We start from the raw sequence: 16,229 nt of genomic DNA, 5'->3' as shown, positions 1-16,229 counted from the left end.
ATGTAAGCATGGACGCCTGGCCAATAGTAGTGTGTGAATGTTCTTGAAGGGCGGGTCTTGGCGTGGCCATATGGGGGAAAAAATATCGCCGACGGGAAGGCAACACAAGGGTTAAGTTGGTTTGCCAATGGCCAATAAACCATTAATAATAATAATCCATGGAGATGATCGTCATCCCACCAAGGGGTGGCAGTAAATCCCGTTAAAAGGAGCTGAACATAGAAACACCAGAGACGGTTTAGTTTTTAGCAGATAGGCCTAGAGCATCTTTTTTAATATTAAGACAATGGCTCTGAGGCATTGAACATTTTAAATTAAAGCTCGTAAAATATTGAGTTCAAATATAATATTAACCAGCATATAACTATAAAAACATTCATTTCTGAGCGCATGCAGAATTACCACAGCAAATTTATTTTTTTTATTGTTATTTTGGTTTAAAGTTATACTAATTTCCTTCTCTTTTGAAGTTCAGTTCTTGAAATATCCTCACTGTTTCCACATATTTTATGTTCAGGCTGGTCATAAACTACGTTTTCAACGTAATAATAAACACAGCAGCGGACGTTGCACAGAGAGGAAGGGCTTGCCCTCGCACGTGACCAGTGGGTGTGTGTTGTCTTCTCCCCTCATTCAGTGCGACGTTTTATTAAAGTTGTAAGATGGCGACGGTGCATCTGAGGATCGGGGATCTAGTGTGGTGAGATAACCTTTAAACGTTGTCCAACTCCTCTGCTCCTGCTACGTGGTCTTGTGTCTCATAACGTAGTGTTAATTGAGGGAGTTTGACGTTAATGTTTCATGTCGGTGTCCATCCAGAAGTAATTAATGGAAGTGTTGGCTTCCTATGTTAGTTGATGGTCAACCCAAACAAATTGCTATAGCTAAGCTGACTCAGCCAGCAGCCGTCGTTAGCAGATAGCTAGCTAGCTAGCGGACAAGCTTCAGAAAAGGTTTAGACCGAAACGAAGTAGCTTTTCCCAGATACAAAACAGTCTTTTATCATTTTAATTCTTGCCCCGAGGGCGTTATCTGTAAAGCTTCGCCAAATACCTTTTTTTTTAATTTTTTTTTTTTATTTTATTTTCAATGTTGTTGAAATGTTGTGGTCTGTGAAAAGCTTCGCTACCACCGTAGCTTAAGCGGATATCTAACGTTAGCTAACGTTAACTGTAAACTGTAGGGAACGTTAGCTTCACATTTGCTTGTCTTCCGTGTTAAACTTCTTTCTCCCAAGACAACTTTCGTTTGTCAAAATCGACGTATTCGTTCTCTTTAGTTTGAATTTGGGTCAATTCAACCCAGATAACGTTAGTTGACTTAGCGTTAACGCTACTCGTGTCGACAATAACGTGAAACTGTTGGTCTCACGTTGGCTTGTCGCACCAGTTTGTTTATAATGGTGGTATTATCAGCATTGCATACACAATAAACTGGACTGGGGGCTAACGTTAGTTGCCTTGTATATTGGCAGCATGACGAAAATATTGTGGCACATTGTTTCTTTAGACTATTAATCGACAAATAACGTCACTCCAGCAATTCAAGCAGCGACTAACGTTAGGCAATTTGTTTTCTCCTGTTAGGAGTTACGTCTTTTAAGGGCGTTATCACAGTCCCTTTTTGAAACGAACCAAACTCTAGTGGACCAACTTTTTTGTCCACACTGTAGTTCCTCTGGAGATTAACTGCTTTGGATTATGGGCAGTGGCACATTTTTGGAAATCCTGGCTGGGCCATAGATACATTGATACAACAAAATTTGTTGATGCAATCCGAACATACCATAGATGTAAATGATATTAAACCATACTGGTACAACCAATAAACTGCACGAGTGAGAGAGAGAGAGGAGACGCTGCCATTGCTGTAACCTGTGGACTACCAATACCAAAGTGATGACAAAATTGGACCCGAGGAAGCATCAGAATTATCCGATTCACCAAGTGTGTTGTAATGTGTCTGTACTAGCAAGAAAGACGTGTATCAGGGCTAAATGTATCTCTTCTTTCAGGGGGAAGCTTGGTCGTTACCCGCCATGGCCAGGGAAGGTAAGGAGTGCAAATGTGCCAATTGCTGGTTTGAGGCAAAATAGATTCAAGCATTTGCATGGCAAATGTAATGCTGCTGTTGGACTACTCCTTTTTCTTATTTACATTTCAGGTAGTAAGCCCTCCCAAGGACTTGAAAAAGCCCAGGGGCAAAAAATGCCACTTTGTGAAATTCTTTGGAACTGAAGACCAGTAAGTATGCATAATGAAAGGTACCTGTTCTGACTGACTGTCCTTGCATTTCCTTCTCCATCGAATGTGTAAGAGCTGTGTTTGTGTGTACCTGTCCAGCGCCTGGATCAAAGTAGAACAGCTGAAGCCCTACCATGCCCACAAAGAGGAGATGATTAAGATAAACAAAGGAAAACGCTTCCAACAGGCAGTCGATGCCGTGGAAGACTTCCTAAAGAAAGCGAAGGGTAAAGAACAGGTGAGAGCTTCTATAACACACAATCCAGCATTTGAGATGTACCTAGCACTTCTAGATGGTTTTTATTTTCCCCTCGTCCAAAAAACCGAATTCCCTTGCATTTTGTATTATTTTTTTGTTATTATAGAGATGTGTCGATAGTGTTTCTGGTATTTCAAAGTGTTCGACATATACCGATTACGTTATTTGCCCAGCGCCCCCCACCGACCTTTTTAATTTATTTTCATGTCTAATTTTGTAAAATACTAAGCCTGTTATTGGTAGGTAGTCTGACCATGGACGCTCTAATTATGAACTGAAAATGTCTGCTCCGTACAGCAGCAGAGTCGCAGCACAGAGTAGCAGGAGTCATGCAGTAACAAGATGATGCCAGAGGATTTTGTGTCAAAGCAAAAGCCTATTTTTATTTTGCCTATTTGCTAAAAGGGAACCTGATAACGTTAATGAGGCGACCTGTGAACTCGGGCGGCCGCCTCGCAGCCAGAACGTGGGGCAGCTGCACCACAGACCAACCGGCTCCGTAGCGGAAGCTCGTCTGGAAAGCCAGATATAAAAGTCAGCACACAATATCTTTTCTTGTAAAATGTCCAGTTACGCTGGTGTTAACACAAGTTTATTAACCAGCGGGGGGGGAAAAAAAAAAATTCTCCTTGTGTTGATATGATTTATAAAAAAATTTTCCCTAGTCAAATTTACACATGTGCCGCCTGATTTTACAGCACGCACACAGCAGCATAGACGGCAACGTCGCACACGCGCGCACAACATGCACGTCGTGCACGCATGATGTTCGCACACATTGTGTCGCACACATTGTGTCATTGGTGTGTATAATCTTCATTGAGTCAAGAAGACGTACATTTGTAACACATCCAAGTCCAAAATAAGCTATGGAACAACGTACTTAACTGGCTACTGTCGCAGCCACACACAGTGTTCCCAGCATGGTGACTTTCTAGCTTTTAGTGACTTAATTTCTAAAAAAACAGACCAATCAAGGAAAAGGGGAGAAAAAAATATGCATGCTGCTCAGAGTAATCCCAATGCCCGGGTCACTCTGTCAGTAGGTGTTGGGCTGGCAGGACTCCTTCCTGAAATGCTCCTGGGTGTCGCGTTTTAGTCTCAGCAAATGTTTATTCAGGTGGACACATGGTCTCTGTTGAGGCCATCTGCCCGCCAGTATGAGTGCATTCAACCTCTTTTGGTAATCCGGTCTCCCTTTTGCTCGGTGGACATGTAAATTGCTTATTTCAGACCCATCTTACATTTAAGACCGCTGAGAAAATGTGTTGACATGCAAAAAAAAAAAAAAAAAAGTAGCACAAAATGCTAATGTTGTGTTTTTAACAGAACTTAGATGGCAAAGGAGACTCAAAAGGAAAGAAGACACCCAATAAGCCGCTGAAAATACTGGAGGAGGATGACGAGGATCTCAGTGCCCTGAAGGACCCCTCCGAGAAGGTCAGTAGGACTCTGACAAGTTAAAACATTGTCCTGTCAAGCGTTAGTTAAATTGTTTTACTGAAAATTTAAGCTATTTAGAAAAGACAAAACACAGCAAACTGGGGACCAGATAAAGTGAAGCGAGAGATGGAGGCTTTTCAAACGATTAATTAGTTATGAACCCCCTCCTTCCCTTCTTTGTGCATTGAGCCATGCACATATCTTTTCATTGTCTGTAGGGAATGTCAACTTGACAATGAGATCTTTAATTCAGTTCACCTTCAAAAACCAGGCGTTGGCTTTCCCGGCTAAAGCAATCTGATGAAATTGTCCGCATTAAACCTGTACTTTACAATTTATATTTCTGTTTACAAAATGGTGTCGTCTGGCGACTTTTGTGCGCAGAAAATCGAGTGAAGATAATGGGGGGGGTGTGTGTCTCATGTGGACGTGCTTGCAGTGTTGTTGTCATTACTTTGAATTCCTCATGGGGGAGACAGAAACAACGCACTATAGTTTTAAGTGTTGCGGTGTCATAATGGCAATAACAGGTCAAACTTTCACTTGCTGAATCTAATATTCAAAGTGAAGGCTGGGGCTTACGCTATGGATAATGGCAAGTAAGTGTTTAGCCACATCTAACCCAGGTACCAGTGAACTATTGTGATTTTAATGCTAAGTGAGTGGGGTCCCTGCAGGAATTCAACGTAACGTGTAGCCATTATCTCAGGTTCTGCTTTTGTATCCACTGTTCTCCGTTCGCTTTGAAGGCAAGTTGGAAAAAGTAATCTTGGGCACTGCTCAGATGGGGATACTAAATCCAAGTTCTAGGTGCTGTCAGGGGTTGCCCGCAGCGCTTGTGTGATTGTGATGGTGGTCAAGCCAGTTAAGCCTGGTTCAGACGGCAGGATAATTAGGCCGATTTTAGCCCCGATTCACCCCTCCCGACAATCTTAAGGATGTTCCGATTATCATAAAATAATCTGATCAGATATTCCTGCCGTGTGTGGTGTGTTAAGACTGCTCTCGTCTGCTCGGAAGGACGTCTGGACCGCTCCGATCTCAAATCGGGGATATCCAACATGTTGGATTTATTTGGCCCGATTTCCCCTCGTGTGTGGTGTCCCCCGGGGACAAACGAGCACGCAGCCTGTGGACTGTGGCATACAATAAAGTCGATGTGCATAACTACATCCACAACTGCAGTCCACCAGAGTACATGGAAACGAATATATGAACGTGTATTTCAATGGTAATTATTCTGTGTAGTACGTAACGACATTTCTATGAGAAAAAACAACAACTCACCTCCATATCATGATGTAGCTGAGTATAGTCCATGCTTGCGTTGTCTCAAACAAACTAGAAACTATCGCCACTGCATCCGCCATGATTGTTTACTCTGAAGTCGCGTTTGATCTCGAGGGATTTTGCGAGATTTCCCGTCTGACCTGGGAATGCTCGGCGGTCAAATCGGTTCGTGTGTGATGTGTTGATTTTGCCGTGTGCTGCGCACCACACACTGTACGGCCAAAACTGTTAGACCCGTGATTTTTTTATCGCCGTGTGTGGGGTCTCTCAGGATTGGAAAATCGGCCGACAATTTTAAAATCGTCCCGTGTGAACCAGGCTTTAGAAGTCGCATCACAAAAAGCTCTTTAGCTCTGTTAGCTCTTGACAGCAGACTGTTGTAAGTCCCGCTGTTGGTATCCTCTACAGTGAAATACAGTCACACCTTTACACCGTTTAGCTGTCAGCGTTTTAACCGTGTTTAATCCAGTTACTACCGTAGCTAACGGTAGGGTAACGTTACCCGCTGTGTAAACGTGTTATTAGTGTTTACCAGCGTGACGTGCAGCGATGCTTCTGTTGCCTCTAACGTGGGTTTCGGAGCATCAGAGAGCAGCGCAGACATTTAATTGGCACCACAATGAGGCACCGAAATCCGCGGTGCTATTTCGTCCGGTAGAGAACATGTGACGTTAACGCAAACCGAATCTTTTCACGGCAAGCGTGCGCGTGGAAAGCGGTCGCACAACAGCTGAACAAACTTTACAGAGACAACCAAATAAGATATTGACTTCTTTGGAATAAGATTTTCCAGTTTTGTAAGTTTTGATTTGTTTTATATATTAAAAAATAAATATTGAACAGGTGGTTGCCAAAGGGGGCAACCAGAGACCACAAAACGGTTGCCAATTGACTCAATCTGGTTGCCAAGGGCAACCATTCGTGTCGAGCCCTGCCATGTGTGCAACGTGTGTATGTGAGATAGTCTGGCGAGGATTGTTACGGAGAGGTGTGCTGCAGACACAGTGAAGCGCATGCTTTCCCATGGGTAGTGAAGCTACAGTAGTCGGTGTTTTGGGTTCAGAAGTACCCGTTTAATAAAACGTAATTGAATTTAAAGCTAATTGAGTTAGCCTGAAGAAACCAGGGGTCTCCCGGCTACAGTTCAGAGCTGCAAAGCTGGAAACGTAACCCTAATCTACAAGAGAAGTCTGTGTCTGGTATAACATCATTTTCTCCAATTTTAAGGGTTCTTGCTAGTGCGTGGCATGCAGGCTCTGCATGCATAGCGAAACCACCAATCGCAGTCAATTTATCAAGCAACTAAAGCCGGCCCGACTACAGTTAGTCGTCCACCCCGACCTGAAAATGAGCGAGGAACAGGAGGGGAGCAACATCTGGGAGCCCCTGTATTTTAGGGGAAGCAACATGCATGCTTCATTGACTTTAGCCTGGATTGATAGTATTATATGAATACAGTGGTGTTATGTTAGTCAACCAGTGTTGGTTAGGTTAACTACCTAATTTCCCCCTTCCAAAATCACCTCAGAAGAGTAGTATGTCCCTGGTCCCCTCTAGGGGTTCGCATCACTGTCACCTTTTTCACCCCCCGATGAGTTTGCAGTCCTGGTATATTCAATGTCTGGTTTCACATAACCCAGCTGTCATTAAATTCGTTAATTTAACTTCACTCCATAAACCTCCGTTTCCACCTCCATATTCTGACCCCTTCCAGTAGGACGTGGCGAGCAGTGGAGGCTGTTCATCGGTTACAATAAACCTATCTCTCTTACCTCTAGTGGTATCTATACGTGCAGATCAGTTTGGCTGTATATGTCCAGGTTTTGAGATACCTCTCCGTCTGAGATCTCACTCTCTATCCAAATACAGTGGATGGTGAAGGAAATTTGATGTGGTCCTCAACACAGTCTGTCCATACAGTATATGACTGAAAAAAATCCCCCACTACGACAGACCTGGACCTCTATAAATTCTTTATTTTTTTTAATGTAGAAGGTCAATATGTGTCTCTCTCCTCCTCAAGGACTTAACTGACTCAGACCCCGAGCCGTCCACTATTGAGAGGCTGGGGGCGGGACCTGGCTCAGGATTCAAGTGGGAAAGCAGTGTAGGTGAACCCTCCCCCCTTTTTTCCAAAAAGCCTGCCTTGCTGTTCTTCTACCTGACTTTAAGCTTTGGCTTTATTCACCAGCAACTGCAGACCTTTCCCTTCTGACCTGTTTCTTACACAAACCCATACACACACACGCGCGCAAAAGGACACAGTATTTTTGTAAGTATGGTGTCCGTTAGTAGAGAGCTCTCACCACTAGCTGCTGCCACCCTCAGACTTTTTCATGGTCTGCTGATTTATAAACCGAATCGGCCCATTTCCTGGTTTCAGGTGTCCTCCTCTGCATTTCCTCTACAATACTGCAACATATTGAATCAAACATTTGCCTGTTGGAAATGTCATAATCTTTTGTGTTTTTTTTTGGTTTCAGGCCAAATCAGTGTAGGACTGTAATGTAACGGATAGAGGGACTTATCGTTAACTGTCACTAGTTTAGGCCAGTCATCCAATACACCTGTTTTTACCTGGCTTTAAAATGCGTCCAGAGTGATCGGATCACAAGTGGACAGCTCTAAGTACGTTAGTTGACACCTGGCGTCAGAATGTGTCTTCCCCACTCTACATGTATGTGCCAATAAACGGTACATTATTCCCATTTGCACATAGGCTAGTTGAGTGTATGTGTGTCCGTCTTGCATAAATCCTACATTAGAAACGTGCAATGACTAATGAAAAAGTGCTGCCTACAGCTTGTCTGTGTGCAGAGGGATGTAACTTTTCTCTGCGTGACCGCTTTGCGTTTCTAACATGTCTCCTACATTTTCTGAACCTAAAAATAAATATGTCTAACGGGGCCTGTGCAGGAGAAAGAGAGACCTTTTCAATGGTCTCCGTATGTTCAGCTCTCACTGCGTTTGTAGCGTCTAACTGAATCTCTGTGGTTTCTATATCTGCTTTATTTACGTTTTCATGTTCGCTTCTAGGAGTCGCGTTAGCTGCTTCATAATCAAAGCTTTCAAACAACAGAATAACCGGGGACTGTTATTGTGAAGAATTTATAGGAAAGTAAGCTAAAAATGAAGTTATTGTATACCTGCGGCCCCCGGAGACCTCCGTGCTGCTGACAGCGGGGCACAGAGCTCCAGACAACCGCAGATTTAAGAGCCGGCAGCACCGGAACCAAAACGCCAACACATCACCGACTGTATGATGATAACATCCAAAACGCACGACTCTCTCTAAGTGGTTTATGTAACGTGAGAAATACCCTGCTGTAAGAACGTGGTCCTGTGCAGACGGGACCACGTCCGAATGTGGATTTAGTGATCGGATCTCAGTGGGTCCTGGGTGCGTTCGCACCTGTACTCGGAGCAGACCGCGGCCCCGGCTCACTCGGGGTGGATTTAAAAACCTGGTGGAAACAGGGGTTTTTGTGTCCGGTTGTAAAACTGTTATCGGCACACCTCTAGTTCTTTTGAATAGCAAACTATTCCTTTTGTTCCGTGTTGTGGCGAGTATTCTAAAAGTCAAACAATGTGGCTAACATGCTGTCGTGTTGTTCAACATCAATGGTTTGTGCAGCAGTTGAACATATGCAGGGTTCTCACTGGTTATAGAGTTTCTGCTGTATTGTGGAGTTTTAAGAGAATTAACCAAATTTCTCTGGGAAACTCGGAACATTCAGGAATTTTGATTAGGCTTTCATCGTTAACACTCCAGGGCAAAATCCGACTTTTTAGGCCGTGGATTGAATCCCTCCCAAATTTCTTACCAGCATTCATGGCAGTATGTACAAGGACCGTGAGGAGCCCTGTGTCAGCATGGTGTGTTGTAGACTAGATGGTTTCTGCACTCTATATTCTGCCTTAACAATGAACTCTTCTTCTGTTGCAGCCTGTGAAAGACGACCCACATTTCCATCACTTCTTACTCAGCCAGTCTGAGAAGGTAAGGGGAAGCCTGCTCTTTTTTTTTTTTTTTTTTCCTCCTCCGGTGTAGTTATAGTTTTGGGTTTCAAATTGTCTGATCTTGTTTGAAGCCCAATCTGAGACTCAAAGTATTGTGTTCTCCTCTGAATGTGTCAGCTTGGCTTTGATTTGATCAATAGTGCTAAAAGGTTTTCACCCCTCTCTGGACACACCCAAGCTTTGAGTTTCCCAGCAGCAGTGTTTCCCTTTTTGTGTTCCAAAATCGTAATTTTGACCAAATGGATTTTAATTTTCACCGTACATGCATATCTGTTCCAATGTGGATTTCATTAACAACTAGTTATCGGTATCGGCCTTGAAAAAAACGTATCAGTAGATCCCTGGTAGTAGGCCTGCACGATAAGTCGTTATAAAATCACGATCTCGAGTCTCCACTGTTCGCGATTTAATTTTTAAATGACTTTGTTTTCTTTTTCTTTTTTTTCCTCCAATTAATTTATTGAAAGCATTTGACATTTACATGTTTTAATTATGTATGCCTGTATCAGGGCCATATTTAGTTCAATGTGTTATATGTCACTAGTTTTGGTAGCCTACTGTACTTAAATGGCCAGTATGTACTTTATTTTCTTTATTCATTGAAGCCTCTGTGTTTACAGGCTTGTGGTGATGTGCAATGTGCTACAGGTGCCAAAAAAATCGGTTTGGTACTGCCATTTTGTTTTGTCATGGTTCATGTGTGCAATAAACATTACGCTTTGTGAGAAAAAAAATAGTGGCAGAGAATCATGATATCAATCCTGAGCTAAAAAATCGTGACTCATATTTTTTCCCCGAATCGTGCAGGCCTATCGGGTAGAGAATATATTGGTCACCTCTGTCTGTTTCCTCCCTGTCCACAGCCAGCCTCATCAATGGAACCCATTAGCAAGCGCCTGAAGATCATTGAAGAGGTAAACTAACTAGTGAATTTTAGTAAGACTGACAAGTCAAAAATGTTCTGAGTTTACTTTTAATATAAATTCTAACTTCTACAGTTTGATTTATTTATTTTTAACCGTAGTGTTTTCCATAACAAAATGTCCTGAATATGTTTGGTTTACTTATGCATAGCAAAGCTAGGTAAGGTTGCATTCCCTTCAGTATGAAACCGACAATGTTGGTTTTTGGGTTGTGCAGGACACGGGGTCGACCTCTATCCAAGCAGCCGACAGCACAGCCATCAATGGCAGCATCACACCCACAGATAAAAGGTATGTACACATCCTCACCACAACATTGTCAGCGTCCCTTATTACGTTTAACCTAGGATAACTATTATTGATTTTATTACAATAACAAGCAATGGGTTTCGAATATGGATGCTAATTTGGCTTGCTCGTGTTTTGTTCTTTTTGGACTTTGCCCTTCAGGATAGGGTTCCTGGGTCTGGGGCTGATGGGTAGCGGTATAGTTTCCAACCTGTTGAAAATGGGTCACGTTGTCACAGTGTGGAACCGCACAGCAGAAAAGGTACTGTAATGAAACAGAGTCACTGTCACACAGGCAACTGCAGCCTCCACTTTAAGATCCTTACTGATGTTGTGTCTCATTAACGCCAGGCACCTGTTGCTGTGTTTGACTGGTGATGATATATTTCATTTAAAACTTCTGATCATCTGCTGCTGCTGTTGCTGCTCAGATTTGACCACCTGCATGTTATAAATAGCATGGTGTCTAACACCTCACACTAGGACTGGGCGGTATGGCCCAACATTTAAATCATGGTATAATTTGAAGCATGGGAATGGTATATAAGTTTTTCACAAGATTTCAATAAATACTTCTAAAGGGGTAGACCACTGGTATGGCAACTGCATGACAACTATTACTGTACTCTTAATAGTGATGCTAAGAAATATTTCATATATATTTGATCATATTTTATGTGGGAACTGATTAAAAAAATTCACATCAGCTCCGTTTTAGATTTAAGGGTTTCCAAGAAATGAGGCATTGCTCAATTCTGCAATAAATATGTCACCAATCTGCATTACATCAACTGAGGTTGGCAACCCTGATGTGAATCATTATCCTGTGTTGGCATGCTGCTGATAATTCAGAAAGTGACTTGTGCCTCTGTGTTCCAGTGTGACCTTTTCATCCAGGAGGGGGCCAGGTTAGGCCGGACTCCTGCAGAGGTGGCTTCCACGTGTGATATCACTTTCTCTTGTGTCTCTGACCCAAAGGCTGCCAGGGATGTGAGTGCCATCTCAACTACAGTAAATGGCTTCCTGTGGAAGTGTGACATCACTAGCTTATGGGTCTGTGTGTTTGTTGCTCTCCAGTTGGTGTTGGGACCCAGTGGAGTGCTGCAGGGCATCAGGCCAGGCAAATGCTACATAGAGATGTCCACTGTAGACCCAGAGACCATCACAGAACTCTCACAGGTATACACAAACATAGCACACCCACACACCAAAGTAGCCACAGTTCTTAATTTTTCCCTAGGTTTGTGAAAGACTTGGGTGCACATATTTAGGGTGGGGTTTAGGAGTCCTCCCTCAAGAAAATGTTACCAACCTGTTCCCTTTTTCAATACTTTTTTTTTTTTTTTTTTTTTTTTTTCACAATTTCACATTATTATTATTATTATTATTATTATTATTATAATTACCACATCTGTGTCTAAAACGTTGTTAAAGCTAGAGCAGATGAATACATGAATAAATAATAAAACTGCTGGGACCAGCTACAATAATTAGATCTGAGAAAAGTCGTTTAGTTAGTTTTGATTCTTTCATTTTCTATTAATTCTGCTTGGGTGCTGCACCTAAGCCTTATAATGCCAGGGATTACCCTGCACTATCCCAACCCCTCAGCATGATTGTTGCTATTCTTCTCCATCTGAAATACAAACTGTTGGGAGTTAGTATTGGATTAGTGTTAGTATTGCTGTGTTAAATGATTGCATGTTTGAACGTCAGGTGATCACATCGCGGGGCGGGCGTTTCCTGGAGGCTCCGGTGGCGGGAAGCCAGCAGCTCTCCAACGATGGCATGCTGGTCATCCTGGCTGCTGGCGACAGAACGGTCTACGAGGACTGCAGCAGCTGCTTCCAGGCCATGGGCAAGACCTCCTTCTTCCTGGGTACGTACGGGTGTACTGAGAGTCAGCTCACCATTCAGTGTGACACACCTTTCTGGGTCCACTGTTTGATACGTGAACATAAACAACGTCTTGGCTATTTCTTGGCTCTGCAGTTGCCAGGCAACCAGCGGAGACTCCAGGAAGTTACTGCTAAGAAAAAGCCTGGTACATAACCTTCTGTAAAACTGTGATTAAACAAATGAGATAACATTTAGAGGTGCTGGTAGGTAAAGTGTGTTCACATGGACAGTGCCAGGCTCAAGCGCAATTTATGCTTCTGCGTTAAATCGGCGCTGTGGCTACGTATGTTTGCACATGGAGACAGCTGCCTACGCTGTACCTCCCGAAAAATTTAACTGCACGTCGCGGCGACGCTCTGCGGTCCGGTCCCCCCCCCCCCCCGGTTGAGTCTCCCCTCTGGTTTCTGTCTAGTTTCTGTTTCAGAATGCTTGAGCAGCCAGATGGGGTCAAATGGCCACATTATGTTTACATTCATGGGAGGAGCTTTAACTGCAAGTTCTCTAATCCGTAGTCTCGCTTTGCCAGACCCTCCTCCAAAGCGTGCTGGAGGAGAGTCTGGCTACTCCACATAGCATTCGGAGATTGGCGGAAAATGTGCTCTGGTTTATTTCTTTAAACCAATCACAATCGTCTTGGGCGGTGCTAAGCGCCGGACGGAGCCACGGTGCCTCTGCAAAATGGCCTCGGGAAGGAACTTGTTTTGGTGGAGCATGTGTACGTTCAAAAGTAGAGAAAGTAGTAGAAAACTCCGATTGGACAGATAGTTTAGCTAGCTGTCTGGATTTACCCTGCAGAGATCTGAGGAGCAGTTAACCATAGTCCTTCAGAAATCCACCGGAGTTTAGAAAGCCAACACAAAGGAAGCCCAAGGCAACGGATATCAGGCCTAAATGAGTGAAATCCGGTCTATTTTCCAGCAGCAACGGAGCAATCTTGGAAGTGGAACGTCAAGGATATAGACTATCTAATTTGTGGCTACCCAACATGATAAATAGCTGATTTCAGTCCAACAGAAATTTAGTCACAGACACACTGAGGATGATTGTCATTTCAGTGTGGACACTGTTTTATATTTCCACTTTTATAGATGTTTACAAATGTGTGTTTGTGTGTGTGTCTGTGTGTTTTCAGGTGAAGCGGGTAATGCAGCGAGGATGATGCTGATCCTCAACATGGTGCAGGGCAGCTTCATGGCCACCATTGCAGAGGGGCTAACCCTGGCCCAGGCCACCGGCCAATCACAGCAGACCTTCCTGGACATCCTGTGCCAGGGCCAGATGGCAAGCACCTTTGTGGACCAGAAATGCCAAAGTAAGTCCACCCAAAGGAAGTTTGAAGTCGTTTTGTTTACCGACTCACCTGAACCTTGCTTACTGGTTGTCTTTTGTCAACTGTATTTATTAGTTCACTTTCTTTCACTCTAACATGGTAAGGTTTTGGGGTTGTGGCTATAGAAAAGTGGTAACATTAACACTAACAATTTAAAGCAAAGATATGTTTGAATGTACAGTAGGCTAATAAAAACCTTCCCTCCTCCTGCATCCAGATATTTTACAGGGCAACTTTAAGCCAGACTACTATTTGAAACATATTCAGAAGGACCTGAGGCTAGCCATCTCCATGGGCGACATGGCCAACCATCCAACCCCAATGGCTGCTGCTGCCAATGAGGTACAATTTAGAAATGGTGTTACTCTCTACTGAAAAGGGTTTACACTAATAAATGCTAACTTTTTGACCAGAAAACTCATCTAGGTACATTCCACATGTTTCCGAAGAAATGCAATGAATTCATTAGTCTACATGATGGCTTCAGAGATTAAGTTAAGCAAAATGAAGCACTGGGCGAAAGCTACGCAGTCATGGAGGATGCAGGACTTCACCATATGAATAAAGTAATGTTACCTGAGCCACTTTAATATCCGCCAACATCTCAGCAACACAGAACATCCCAACAGTATTTTTCTTGCAGAGGAACATGGAAATGGAATGAACGGAGCAGTGTTGTTTTGAAAACGGTGTGTGTTTTGTTCATATGTGATGTTCCATATGCCTTTCCACTGCCTTTCACAAATGCTTCACTTTAATTTCAAGTGTAAAAAGTAATATTTCCATTCCGAACTGACCTAATAGGCTACTGTATTTTAAAAAGAAGTTTAATGCTGGTTAAGCTTATATAATTTTATTTTTTTTAAATAATGCTGCATGACGACTGAGAAGTTGTCGATGTTCACATTTTTTGGCTAAGTCCTGGATCTTCACATTCCTACCTACAGCACCTTTTAATATCCTTTGTAACAATACATGAATAAATGCTAACCCACCAATAGGAGTGAGGCATGTGCAGTCCAACTGAAACTCTTTTATTTTGCTGTTCCTTCGCAGGTTTACAAGAGGGCTAAGGCACTGGACCAGTCAGACAATGACATATCTGCCGTCTACAGAGCCTACATTCATTAGAGCGAGGTGTGAGCTTTCCTCTGGACCACACAGTCTTTCATCCCTTCTAGTTTTTCCCCCTTGTCATGTAATGAGTTTTATTTTTAAATTCTCCTTTTTTTTAAATTTCATTTTTGCCACGGCGCCAGCCATGTTCGCTGCCCACAAGTCATGGGGTTGTGATTCCTTTTGTTAGCGGCAACCTTTTAAGCATTGCACTGACTACTGGGGGAATATATGCTGTAAAGAGTGTTCCGAAATGAGGTTGTACTACTGCAGTTTGCTGTAGGGGCAGTTTGTCTGGTTTCTGGAGTATGGTGGAAGTAAAGCAGGCCAAGGATGGGGGGGGGGGGGCTCCAGTGCAGCTGTGAAGAGCAGGGTGTCCCGCTCAAGCCAGAGAAAACGCTGTCAGGTTTTGTGGATGCATAAACCCTAAAGAAGAATTTGTTTTGTTTTGTTTTGCAAATGATGAGTATATTTAATTGAGTGTGATCTTTGCTTTTCTTTTAAATGTCCAGAATTCCATGAGAGAAAACACCAAGAACATGCCACTGCATTGCCTTAATATTGTAACCCCTCAAGTCTTTTCAATAATAGTATTTATTTATGTTTCTTTCTAGGTCTTCTTGGTGCAGGTTGGCCATGGCTTGTTTCTGTATTTGAGATGATTTATGCTTTTACGTTGGTGTTTCTTCAACAGGTTAATGACAGAGCAACAGATGTGTTGAGGCCTTAAAATGCAGTAATAATTGATATTTCTCATCAAGACTTGAGATTTCCACATGTGAAAACCCTTCATTCTTGTGTTTGGAAGAGCTCTCATTTAAACAGGTTTTTTTGTTTGTTTTTTAATATATTACTCTGAAAATAGATGAATCCACTTTTTGAGTTGCATTTTAACTGATGTCATAATTAAGCCCCCACGTCAATCGTGTTTTTATCTGGTAGTTGGAGGTAAAAGTTGTGGCTGGGTGTTGAAGGCCAATTTTAGACCATCATGGGACACAAGTACACGATTAAAAACAACCAAGCTAATGAAAGCGTTTGAAGTGGGTCAGTGGTTGGAGAGTTTCTTTACTTGTGGAAGACTGAAACGTAAAGCCGTAGAATACATACATCCTCTTCAGCTCCACAGTCGGTAGCTGATTTTAGTTGGAATGCAATTATTGATAAACTTTTACATCAGTATAAAACACACACACAGAGTGCGTGGCACTATCTTTGTGGGGACCCGTCATTGACATAATACATTCCCTAGCCCCTTACCCTAACCTTAACATCACAACTAAATGCCTAACCATAACCCTTAACCATAACCTAATTCTATCCCTAATCCAGACTGATCTCATAAAGTGGCGTAAGTATGACACGCCAATTCATATGCCGTTTTTGCGTGTTATCAAGACACATAATCGCTTTTTAGC

General features: G+C 42.8%; 1 protein-coding gene across 4 annotated transcripts; it reads left to right on the top strand.

Annotated features, from left to right (window-relative positions):
- The first annotated feature begins 584 nt into the window (after positions 1 to 584).
- Positions 585 to 15,858, top strand: glyr1 (glyoxylate reductase 1 homolog (Arabidopsis)). Of its 4 annotated transcripts, XM_039825918.1 has the most exons (17): positions 585 to 700; positions 2,015 to 2,051; positions 2,164 to 2,243; positions 2,343 to 2,481; positions 3,832 to 3,942; positions 7,259 to 7,342; positions 9,182 to 9,235; positions 9,876 to 9,923; positions 10,119 to 10,169; positions 10,396 to 10,469; positions 10,629 to 10,728; positions 11,346 to 11,456; positions 11,544 to 11,645; positions 12,183 to 12,345; positions 13,498 to 13,677; positions 13,913 to 14,037; positions 14,752 to 15,858. In XM_039825918.1, the coding sequence occupies exons 1-17, from the start codon at positions 663 to 665 to the stop codon at positions 14,824 to 14,826; spliced, it is 1,572 nt and encodes a 523-aa protein (XP_039681852.1). In that variant the 5' UTR covers positions 585 to 662; the 3' UTR covers positions 14,827 to 15,858. The 4 variants fall into 4 exon arrangements, with proteins under 4 accessions (XP_039681852.1, XP_039681854.1, XP_039681853.1 ...); XM_039825920.1 differs by lacking the exon at positions 7,259 to 7,342 and having other exon boundaries at positions 586 to 700; XM_039825919.1 differs by lacking the exon at positions 9,876 to 9,923 and having other exon boundaries at positions 586 to 700.
- The last annotated feature ends 371 nt before the right edge of the window (positions 15,859 to 16,229 follow it).

The sequence above is a fragment of the Perca fluviatilis genome, chromosome 15 (assembly GCF_010015445.1).
Source record: "Perca fluviatilis chromosome 15, GENO_Pfluv_1.0, whole genome shotgun sequence".
In the NCBI taxonomy this organism is placed as follows: Eukaryota; Metazoa; Chordata; class Actinopteri; order Perciformes; family Percidae; genus Perca; species Perca fluviatilis.
The sequence above is the reverse complement of the archived record's forward strand: the minus strand, read 5'-3'. Positions and strand labels throughout refer to the sequence as shown.

Excerpts from the sequence above, each read along its gene's own strand:
- glyr1 (XM_039825918.1), top strand. The coding sequence starts at position 663 with ATGGCGACGGTGCATCTGAGGATCGGGGATCTAGTGTG. Across the intron at positions 2,482-3,831 it reads AAGCGAAGGGTAAAGAACAG|AACTTAGATGGCAAAGGAGA; the intron begins GTGAGAGCTTCT and ends TGTTTTTAACAG. Across the intron at positions 7,343-9,181 it reads GATTCAAGTGGGAAAGCAGT|CCTGTGAAAGACGACCCACA; the intron begins GTAGGTGAACCC and ends CTTCTGTTGCAG.